This window comes from Acanthopagrus latus, chromosome 23 (assembly GCF_904848185.1).
Source record: "Acanthopagrus latus isolate v.2019 chromosome 23, fAcaLat1.1, whole genome shotgun sequence".
NCBI classification, from domain to species: domain Eukaryota; kingdom Metazoa; phylum Chordata; class Actinopteri; order Spariformes; family Sparidae; genus Acanthopagrus; species Acanthopagrus latus.
In genome coordinates, this window is record NC_051061.1 from 6515442 (window position 1) to 6527661 (window position 12220).

The 12220-nt window shown below is 39.8% G+C and overlaps 1 protein-coding gene across 2 annotated transcripts; it reads right to left on the bottom strand.

Moving 5' to 3' along the window:
* Nucleotides 1–137: 137 nt before the first annotated feature.
* LOC119013940 (casein kinase I) lies at nucleotides 138–11245 on the bottom strand. Of its 2 annotated transcripts, XM_037088861.1 has the most exons (12): nucleotides 11014–11245; nucleotides 10231–10283; nucleotides 8150–8240; nucleotides 7862–7972; nucleotides 7349–7497; nucleotides 6410–6638; nucleotides 3981–4151; nucleotides 3679–3827; nucleotides 3376–3571; nucleotides 3114–3253; nucleotides 2089–2156; nucleotides 138–1977 (listed from the first exon to the last, which is right to left on the bottom strand). In XM_037088861.1, the coding sequence occupies exons 3-11, from the start codon at nucleotides 8223–8225 to the stop codon at nucleotides 2124–2126; spliced, it is 1254 nt and encodes a 417-aa protein (XP_036944756.1). In that variant the 5' UTR covers nucleotides 8226–8240; nucleotides 10231–10283; nucleotides 11014–11245; the 3' UTR covers nucleotides 138–1977; nucleotides 2089–2123. The 2 variants fall into 2 exon arrangements, with proteins under 2 accessions (XP_036944756.1, XP_036944755.1); XM_037088860.1 differs by lacking the exon at nucleotides 10231–10283 and having other exon boundaries at nucleotides 11014–11244.
* Nucleotides 11246–12220: the final 975 nt, after the last annotated feature.

Here is a 12220-nt window from a genome sequence, read left to right on the forward strand (position 1 = left end):
CATTGAACATGATGTAACTTTGTTTAAGCTAGACTACACTGCATCGGCTGTTGTGTCCAAAAAAACTCAATTAAAAACTGGGACGCCACCTTAAAAACAGCTACACGCAGCAGTGAGAGAAAGATGAGCAAGAAAGGTTGTGAGCAACGTTATTCATTTTTATTACTTCATAAAATATACACAAATACTGTTGTAAATAAAGTGTGTTAAAGAACTGTACAAGATATCAGTACACAATACATAAAGTGAAATTCCCATCACCTCACACTCCTCTATACCATTCCCAACCCAACAGTTACAATACCACTGGGTCATGGTGGCCTGTACAAAAGGTAATTACACACACAGTACACTGTTATTTACACATCCCTGCAATTGCATCAGTTGTTTTCTTTTTAATGACATCATCAAGGTTGCTGGAGGTTAAAATCCAAAGGTGACATCAAAACTATTAGCATATAAACTTTGCAGAAGGAATATTGAAAGCCCTATGTATGACATGAGGTGGATATCCTTTGAGGCCTAAGAACAAAAGGGACAAGCAAAAAAAAACAAACAAGCTACTTCTAATGAATTACAGGAGGATGAAATTTAACAGAAATAGGAATAAGGGAGAGTTATTTAAGACGAATAAAAAATAGTTTAACATAAATAGCTGAGAATAGAGATAAAAACAATCAGCAAACAAACAAAGACAAAATGAATCTTGTATTCTTAGCAGGGAGTCATCTCACTCTCACATGCAAAGCGTGCACACATGTGCACACATCACACACACACACAAAATGTTGGATGACCCAGATGGCAGAGTAACAGTAGCCAATCCCACAATTTAGTATTTTAAATACCTAAAATTTTGAACCCAGCCCCAATTTATGTCATTAGTATGCATTTTTCTACTTTACACCTTAAAACAAATAACCACCTTTTGGCTTTACATTGAAATAAAAAATATTTACAGTGAAGTAAACATTTAAAAAAAAAAAAAAAAAATCCTTGGATGTCCCATCCCCCGCAAGTAACCCCTAACAGAGCCTGCCCACTCCCCTATGACCTCCAATAACAAAAGAATAAAAAGGTAACATTAAGAACTATCATAAAAATTGCAGCCGCTATTTGTTAGCCAAAATGGGCAGCTATGGTCTCTGGTCAAATACACTGAGAAATTCCTGAGGAGATTTCCCTCAAGACCTGGGAGTGTGTCTTTGCAATATCTATGGTCATTCTTCACCTTACCCACTTACATTAAAACCAGAGAAAACATGTAAGTCAAAACAGGAAGGGGTGGTGGAGGTTTTTGTGGCTGAGTTTTGAGGGAGAATAAAATATGCATGACATGAATAAAAGGCCAAGCAAATTGCTACTTCACCAGAAAATTACTCTACAACAGCTAAAACATCACTTGCTCATCCTTTTCTAAGTTACCTTTCTTTTTTCCTACTGTCCTCTCACCTACCTCTCCCCATTTCTGTATCTTTCAGCTGTTATTTCTCTCAAAAAAGCAAAAAAGGGAAACTCATATCAAGCTCCAATTGAAAGATAAGGGGCAACATTCAATGAAAAGTTGTTTTTGTGGGGTTACAACTGAAAAGGAGAAATCTTTACAAAGCCAAGCTGACCTTCGACAAGAAACAGGTGCACGTGTCAGATACCTTTCTGCTTCACTGATGCCAACAGTTCTTCACATTTGTCAGACAGAAGGTACTGACGGAACATTTTGAGGAGTGGAGCAGGTATGGGCAACCATGGAGTAACAAAGATGTAGAACTGTTATTTATTTGCTTTTTGTCTTGTGGTGGTCCACGGTTCAGCAAGAAAAGTTCATGAAAGACTGCATGTTGGATACTGTCATGTACACCCGTGGATCCTTTACTGTCCTTTTCCAAAGATCCATGTGTCCATTGGCAATTATCTTTTCATAAGACAAGGTAAAAATGAAAGGAAAACAATCTGGAGCGATGAATATACTTTGCAGCCCTGAAACAACAAAAAAATAAAATGGAAAGATGGTCATTAGAGTGCAATGTCTTGGCGATTGGTGTATTTCTGCAGTCAGCATGCAAATAAATTAGTGAAATTATACCTCACCTGTCAGTTTCATGTGCATGCAGAGCCAATCACTTCTACTTCCCCATGTGCTCAAACGGCACACTGACCTGCAAAAGAAACACAATCAAGGCTAAGAAGATTTTGCCAATAACAACCCTGTTCTAACAAAATTGTTTTCATAATACAGCTACTGGGAGTACTATTTAGCCCATTTTAAAGTGTAATCCAATTGTTGTCCACTAAACTTGTGATGTTGATTCTAGTTTCCCAAAAGGCACTAAGAACAAAACAATACTTATATACTGCAACACATGATACTTAAATATAATAGCCATGTGACAAATGCTGTTTCTTAAGCTTGTTCTACAAGCTTGTTCTTGTGTAACCATTGTGTGAAGTGCTGAATTGATTCTATATACATCTTTGAGCTCTTATTTTTTGTTGCTGCTGTATTAGTTTGGATTCTACTGTAACAAAGCTCCTGTTATTTTATTACCTTCTAATCTAATAAACATAAAACTTGGGTCAAAGAAGGGCTTAGTGATAGTTTACTGTTATCCCTTCAATATATTAGTAACAGATTTTCACTATGAAATATGATGTTCACAATTCAAATGTTTATCTGAACACTAAAATTTAATACTTTGGTCAGTGCTGCAAGAAACTGACAAACAATGCTGTGATAACCTTCGCAATGTTAATGAATCACCCACCTAGTTCAAGTCGAGAGTTCAGTCTATGCCACATTTTGCAGATGCAGTATATACACACCATACACTATAAGGACTAAGGAACTGCAATTCTGGATGTCAAGCTGTATGTAAAATGCTAAACAATTTGACCATTCCTGGCATTTTCTACTTCAACACATGCATTTCTCGTAATTGAATAATTTTTTCCATTAATGCAGTGTGTGTCACATGGCAAACCAAAGAAGCTGTAATAATATTAATAACAGTACATTTTACTTATTTAGCACTTTTCATGATACATCATTCATCATTATATATTAAAACCAACACATGAATAATGTAGAAAAACACCATCTGTGAGTGTTTAATCACCTGTGATGTGGAAATCCTTGATTGGTCATGACGGGCTGTGAGGTCAGAGGATGATACGTTAGCAGGAGCACCACGGTGAAGCCGCATGCTCACCTTCCTCTCCCTCTCTGCACGAGAAATTGCACGAGGCGATGTGTTCCCTGAAATTATGGAAAAATTGAGAACCATGTTAAGTGCCAATATTGCAGTGTCAGCATAGTATTACTCCATTATTAGCAGATGGATAGCAGGAATTTGAGACTTTTTATTAAGCAGTACTCACCAGACTGCTGGACCCTTGATGCAGGGTTAGAGATTGCCTGCTCTGGCCCATTCCTGACTCTGTTGGCAGCTCCAGGGTTGGGACCTGGAGGGAGGCCCCGTGATGCAGACCCCCTGGGGGCTCCTCCAATCCTCTCGTCCCTCTCATCTCCGGCCCTCCTCTCTCGATCCCCATCCTCAGCTGTCCGACTGGCACCCTGAGAGATGAAAGAAGCCACATTAAACCTGTTCCCTTGACAAAAAATGGCTTTTCTAGGCATCAAAACAAACAATACTTCAGTCTGAAACTCATTTGTAAACGTACAAATTTGAGCATGTTCCAGTCAAAGACGTAATCATAGGAGAAACCCTGACGATGGAAAAGATTCCTGAAGAGCTGTCGCAGGTAAGAGTAGTCTGGTTTGTCATCAAAACGGAGTGAACGGCAAAAATTCAGGTATGTGGAGAACTCGGCTATAGGATAAACAAACAAAACAGTCACTGGGAGAAACTTGACAACAAAAGATTAGACAACATTTGCACTGTTAGTGTTCAATTCCATATTGAGAAAACCTAATGATGCAGCTGAAGATAATTTCAGAATTGCATCAGAGACACATCACTTACAAGGGTATCCTTTGCAAAGAACCTCGATGGGTGTGGACATTTTCTTCTCACTGATTCGTTCATACTTCTGTCTTTTGGTAGCGGCCTTGAGGCCCTGCCAGGGGAGGGAACCCAGGTTGAAGTACATGAGGACATAGCCAAGAGACTCCAGGTCATCACGTCTGGACTGCTCTGTGGACAGATAATGTGAGAGTTTGTACAGAATGGTCATTTACACAGGCCTTGTTTACAGGTTTTAATTAAATCACCATTGATTAGTAAGAGCTCATTGTCTATAAAAACTACAGTAGTAGTTTGACTAGTAAGTCAGCTTTTGCTGTCAAAAATAAACAAGGGGTCCATTGGCACAATTCTGCAGATTATTTTATTTATTTATTTTATTATCAGCACCTTCAGGATATGTTAGGTCAACGTGATCTTCAAGTTAGCAATGTGTCACAACTCAGCCAAACAATACAACACAATTTCTGTATACAATACTATACAGAAAATGCTAAAATGGAGTTTAACAGACTCTGAAATATGGGTGGCTCATCTGTTTAATCTAACAGTATCAATATTCCTGATACCTATGTGTGGTATTTTCTGTGTAATACACTGTGTAATATTCTTTCCATCACACAAAATAAGATGCTCATGCGGCGCTTACAGAGAAACATGTGTACACTTTTGTACTTTTGTAGATCCAAAGTAAACAAAATCCTTTTCTGAACACTGTATTTACATCTTCTTTAAAAGTGCAAGTAAGGTGTGTGCATCAAAATCCCACTATTATTGGTTGCTTAAATGTCACATTTAATAGATAAAATAACAAAATAACTACTTGATATAATGATTAAGTGAGTAAATTTTCTAACTTAAGTAACATGTCCTATTACTCTTACCAAAACAATTGACCCATTCAGTATTCCATTCAGCCCACAGGAAAATAAATTCTGCTGCCACAAATTTAACCGAGTGTCTCGGGTTCTCCTAACTGAACTGGTTTAATAATAAAATAATAATACCTGGAGATGTAATTTTAGTGCACTGAGCAGCAACACACTTCTTTTCATTTTCTCTTCCCACATGTCACAAACAACAACAACTCTTGCCCTACGGCAACTCTGAGGGGACACGGATCTTAATTAGTGGGGGGCCTTTCAAATCACAATGGTACAATGGTCAGGGTAGTCACTGGTTCTCAGTCATTGGTGATGGACAACCCTAAATGGTATCTATCCAAAATACAGTAAATAATAATACAATAATAATAATAATACAGTAAATAATAATACAATACCTGCTTAATACATTAGGGGCTGAAACAGTTCAGCTAAAACACTACAATGGGATGGGATACTGTACTTAAATGGTTGTATAGAAAAAAATAAGATTTACATGTAGAATGAATGAAAGCATTGCACTGAAATGACAACACTTCAACACAGCTATTTTTCTTCCCCAATGGTATTTCCTTCTTCTACACTCTCATGAGCCCTCTGCCTCCATATAAACCATCAGATCAGATGTGGGTGTGTATAAACAAAAAGACTATACAAAGAGAAGGCATGTCCGAAATCAGACAGCGGGAGGACCGAAGAGGGAACAGCAGTGACAATCCGGGACAAACTGATTATATAATGTAGAGCCAAAAGATGGCTGCTTTCTGGCTGAAAAAAGTTAAATACCAATAAGAACTTCAGGCAAACTAATGTATTCGGAGGCCATTATTGTATTCTGATACAGACACTGGAAGATAGTAAGAAGGGATGCAACTCATTAAAAAAAAAAAGATTCCAAAGACTGTTGACAGGGAAAATCTGACAAGTAGTAGTTTACATTAGACATCCAGGCTAGGGAAGAATGTAATGAAGGGGAGATATCATCATGAGCCAGCTCTGATGAATCATATCTAACATGGTGATTGGAGGCAGCTATCAAAGTGAAGTGAGGGTGTGACCCTGTTGGATTAGAATTTTGATATGCCACACAGTAAGGCTACCTATCACTAGGACCGCAACATTATGATTAGTCTTATCAACACCATGGAATGAGGTGCTAAGGTTGTGAAGTAGCATAGTTTATTTTACTATCAGTTTTTATTGCTGTAAAATAATTACACATTTTCAGAGAGAAGTTCATCTGTTTAATAAAATCCCTGGACTGAACTGACTGATTGCATCCTGCTGAACTTCAGTCTGCTTAAGTCAGGATCACCCACACATGTAGATACTCCAACCTCTCCGACATGGCAGGACATAGAAAGTAAAAGAACATAAATCGAAACAAGTCTAACAGGGACTTTGTTCAAACCGTCATCTGTGTCACAACTTGTGAGTGGATAACAGGGTGGGAAGCCAACAGCATTTATGTTTTATGAAAATCTAAACCAATTTGCACAACAAGTGACTTATCAGTGTTGTGCATGCCCTCCACGGGTGCCTTACCGATTCCAAGATGTGTGTTGATGGAAGCATAACGTGCTGTACCAGTCAGGTTCTTGTTCTCCCTGTAAGGGATGTGCTGGTGCGTGCGGGCATCACGGTACTTTTTGGCCAGGCCAAAGTCAATGATGTACACCAGGTTACCCTTCTTGCCAAGCCCCATCAGGAAGTTGTCAGGCTTGACATCCCGATGGATGAAATTCTTTGAGTGGATGTACTCAATGCGACTTATCTAAAGAAGATATAGGTGACAAAGAGTGGTGTCAGGCTCTGTAGTATAGAATATAAAAAACATGGATACACACGATACATCGGAAAATGTCATGGTGATATCAATTCATAGCAACAAGGTCACAATACCACATTCTACATGCAGTCAAGCCAGCACTCCCCTTGAGTCGTTTCACTGAGCAGTAGTGGGTGCACCCAATACATCAATAACTTCAGCAAACTAAAGCAAAAGGACAAGGGAGGACGACTGGATATATGAAGACGGGACATGGAAAGGTGATGACCCCAGGCTATAATGGGCGATTCAAGCATCTATATAGAGATCTGACACAGCAACTTGGCTACAGCAAGAACAAAAAGGTGATATGAGTTGTGCTTGAGAGAGATACATGAAATGAAATATGTAGGCCAGCACAGTCTAAGACAAGGCCAAAATTACAATGTACACAGGATGCACAAGAGCAGCAGAGATCAAAATGTCTACAATATTTAAAGAAGCCTTAGGGGAATCATGTGCAAAGGATATATAGAGCATTCACCAACACATAAAAGTTAAGTAGGTCATGCACATGACCAAGTTGGATGATACATATGTTTTCTCTATATTCTACTTCTAATCAAAAGTTTCACATATCGGGATCTAAAATAAAGCAACAGTGAAACAGTCCTAATTCTAATGCCCCTGGCTTAACATAAGGGTTTGTGTCGTACCATCTGGTCTGCCAAAAGCAGGACAGTCTTTAGGCTGAACTTCCGGGAGCAGAAGTTGAAAAGGTCCTCCAGACTGGGACCCAGCAGCTCCATTACCATCACGTTGTAATCTCCCTCTGCACCACACCACTTTATCGATGGGATGCCCACTAGAATAAACACATATGCATTCAAAGTGAGTGTAAGGTTTCTTCAGCCTGTTATAACAGACGTACCTGCAGCTTTTGCTAATTTTGCATCAGCTACATCTTCTATGTTTAAACTTGGTAAATCTAATACAAGATAATTATTTTTTTGGAAAATAACTTTACTCGTCCAGGTTTACTTCAGTTGGATTGAAGTATAATAAGATAATAATTCAGACAAATTCTTATTGTTAAAATAATTTACTGTACATATTTCCAGCAGGCTGAGAAGAGTATTCACATCTATAATGTTGACTGGGACAAACAAATAAATAAGCACCACTTGAAATATTTTGTGGAGCTTGTCACAGTTAAATTCACTCCTTACCTCCTCCTTGCATCATCTTGTAGAACTTGCTTTCAATGTGCAACTGTGGGTGTTTGGTCTTCACACATTCCAGCTTGATGGCTACCTCCTCACCAGTGGCAATGTTGGCACCTGAAGACACACACAAAAATACAACCACAGCTGTAAGAGCTATGGCTATTGTACCAGTACTATGCCAGTGATGGAAAATAGAGGTTGGAGCCCACGAAAGAGGGGAAATTATGGTATAGTATGAAAAGGGACACTGTCCAGAATATTATTTGGGGGGGTGTTTGGATTTACACTTACCAAGGTAAATGTCACCAAAGGAACCACTCCCTATCTTTCGCCCGAGCCGGTACTTGTTCCCAACTCTCAGCTCCATGGTTGCGTGTTGTCACTGCCACAAACAGAGATATACAGATGAATATAGGCACGCAAAGGATACATGACACCATGCTAGCTCATCTGTGCATTTCTTTTCACTCAGTACCAACTCTGAAACATTGTAGACTTAGTGCTAGCTCTATAATACTATCTCAACTGAAAAGAACATAGGTCTTTTTCCAACTTTCCCAAGTGGCAGAATGAGGGATGATATTCTTAAGAGTCAGTCAGCTGCTCACATGATGATCCGCCAGTCCCAGACACACAGAACTGACCACGTGTTTGTGTGAGAATGTTGCCTGAGCAGGGCTAGTTCATCAGCAGCAAACAGCTGTCTGGCCTCCAGAGATACATGATTAGGATTGGGAGGGGGAGGTGGTTGAAGTGAGATCAGCAAAAACAAGGAAGGGAGGAGAAAGAAATACAGCAAAGTGAGGGCTACACAGAATTGTAAGCTGCCACACTTGAAAACTAGAATCAACTGCTGCACGAGTACTTGAAACACATGAAGTGAAATGAAGTGCATCTTCTGAACTGTACTGCACGTGATGCTGGAGCAGGATCATCACTTATTTAGTACTCGGTCTACCACGCCACAATGTGCAGCCACTGCAAAAGCAAGACTAAGCTCTCTCCACTGTTCTGTACTAGGACTGCCAAGGGAGGGAAGGCATGAGCAGCAGCGGAGCACTAGCTGGCTTTATCTGTGTCAAGGCCCTCAGACGATTCTGTGCAACGAAGTTCAGAAAGCAAAGGGCTGCAGAGAATGCATCAACGTAGAGCATCATTAATCAAGGAGCCTCGCTTCCTTTCTAACAATTTCAGAAAACTATGCAAACAAAAACTGTGCCCTTTACAGCAATAGTTAGGCCCTGTTCAAAATGTACTACTGCTGCATCTTCAAATAACACTTCTAGTCATGTGCCCTTCTGACAGTTCAACAACATATGAAATGGTACATAGCATCTTTATAGATTCCTGCCTCAATACATATCCCCTGTAGAAAACATGAAACAGTCTCATGATAACTCAGAAATTAAAGAACAAATCACTCTCGGACAACCCCAGTTTCACAGACATGCCACCTCCAGCAAACATAAGAGTCATCAATTCTGCAAGGACTTGTCCATTTGCACTCAGTCTGCTTCCATCCAGAGTATCCTTTCTCACAACATAAATTATCCCGATGTTACTTTGCTCGATTGTAAGCAGAGGGAAAAAAAGAGCTGCTGACATCAGCTCTGTTCTGAAAATTATTCGAACAGTTATGATGGCTTACATACCATCATCTCAGACCATCTGATCCTTGTTCAAGGATGCAAACTCAAAATAACTTGCACTTCACTGTCCTCATTTCAAGTGAATTAACATCAATTGCACCAACATATTGTGAGATAGGTAGGCCCTTAGACCTCCTTGTCAACTCCAGCTGATGAGAGGACAACCTGCTGTTGTGGATGTGATGGAGGCAGATGGATTTGGGTTAATAAAGGGTTATGTTTCATTACACCAAGAGGGTGTCTCACATGCTGCAGCCAGGGACCCTGTTTAGAGAGCAACATTAATCACAACACTACACTCTAAGTGCCATTGATTAATTACTTGGTACAGGAACAGTGTCACACAATTTTAAATCGCACAGTTTCCATATGGTTCTCATTTGCATATATCCTCATTCTAAAAAGCTTAGCAAGGGAGAACTTGGTATTGCAAAGACTTGCATAGTGTAAATTTAGCAGCAATGTAAAGAATGCGTGGTTTGAAGTTTCAAAGACGACCTGTGCAATAGGATGTGTAACGAGCATTTCACACTGCACACGTAAAAGCACTTTGTGCTGTTGCGGCAATGGCCTTTAGGACCGTGGACTGGTTAAGATAACACAGTATATAACCACCGGTTAAGATGAGTCTGGTGGCAGGATGTCCTGAGGAGACGGTACACTGAAATAAGCCATACATCACTGCGATCCCCTTAAACCCCAAGTGTGAAGTAATGTTCTTACCGAGTAAGATTCAATTGTGTCGAAAGTGCCCATGAAAGTTCAGAATAAGTTCTCTTTAAAAAAGGAGAAAACAAGTGTCAGAGACCCAAAGCTAGAGATTTCAGTCACATGAACAGCAGCACTGTTACGCCTCTCACACTCCGACAGCTGTCACTCCAAAATCAGCTCCTGCGTTCCAGACTCGACACCAAATGCAACCACCAATATTGCCCGAATTTACAAAGAATAAAATAAATACCATCTAATAACAATTTGTTACAGTGACGCTACGGTGTCAGGCTACGGTGTCCTGTCCTGGTTTAAGGAGCAGCAAGTCAGTTGTATTTTTCGCTACGGGGGCAAAAATATTTGCTCAAAACAAATACATTTCATGAAATCCACTCACAGCTATAATGTTTCAAAAGACCCGTTTGTGTAATTTTGAGCCACCTGCGGTACAAACATAAGGCGAAGACATTTACGTTAGTTAACTGTGAACGTTAGCTGCTGCGAGTAAGCTAGCGTTAACGTTAGTGGAGATGGGTTAACGGAACCATATTACGTACTGCACCAGGATTATTTCGAAACTACAAAAGCTAAAAATACGTATTTATCGTATTTCGCCACATAAGGTAACATACTTTTAACCGCACCCATTTATGTACGAGGTTAGCCAGTATAGATAGCCAGTCTTACTACTCGCCCCCTCCCCCTCTCCTCTAAGCCGTGAATACTATACACTGATTCGGCCGAATCAGGCCCTTTTCCCCCTTGGTTTCTGTGGTTCCTCGACCCACCACTTACCCGATATTGGGTTCGTCCGAGAGCTAATTCAGTGGAGGTTCTGATCCGATAGTTGTCAGTCGGTCAAGAGCCCGGGCAAAGGAGGATGGGAGCGGATTCTGGCGGCTCTCATTCCCCCAGCTCTTAGATCTGTCGTCGGTTGCACTCCCTGTTGATAGTCCCAAGAAGCTCCAGCAGCACGAGCGGCCGTTCTCCACTCGAGTCTGTCTCCCCCTCTCGTTACTTAACAACGCGCCCGTTCACAACGTCGATGATGTCATTCTCTGGATGTCAGGGCACAGTCATTAAAGGAAAAACGTCACACTTCACTGCTCCTTCCTCCATAAATTTTACCATTCATAACTTAACCCACATTATTTCTTTCGCTCCATTTGAGTCATAATGGCCATGGGCCAGGTGAATCCATTCGTTTGGTTGTCTATGTCAACACACGCATCACTTTGTAGTATCAGTAAATTACAATAATGATAACTGTATTTTTCCTGTTATCAATAAAGTTGATCTATCAGTTAACATAGCACATCTAGACGATGTCCTGGTAAGCGTCAGTTATCGGCAGGGTTGGGGCAGATTTCTTGTAAATGTAAGTTGTAATCACTGACTACAAAATACATTGCACATTTCAATTTTTGTAATAGTCATGCAATCCATTGGATTAAAAAATATACTATAATCTCATTACTTTTGCATTAACTCACAATCAAACATTTAAAATATGGCATTTGATACAGAGAAACATTTAGTAAAATTATTAGTTGTAGTTTTCTCTTAAAACATTTTAAAACTGTTTTAATGCAAATAAAATGCATGTTGTTATATTCAGCTTCTTATGGTTATCACCCGTTCAAAAATGGCAAAATGGAATATTTCAAGGACATCACCAAACATGTTATCAAGTAACATGATTCATTTTTTCTGATGTAATCCAGGGTGATTGTAGTAATGATACCTTTTTCTTTTAAAATCTGTTATCCGATTATGCAATCCCACTTACATGTATTTGGTCACTACCCAACTCTGCTCACTGGATGTACACATGTTCACAACTGTGTCAAAATGTCATCTTTAGGTCTGGTAGTTTCTGGTGTCCTAGAAATTGCAGAAATGCACAGTGGCCTCAGCCTGGTTATAAGCACTAATTTTGTAAATGGTCCAGTCACAACAATTTTGGAAATCTGGGTGAATCTATGGAAAAATGTGATCTATA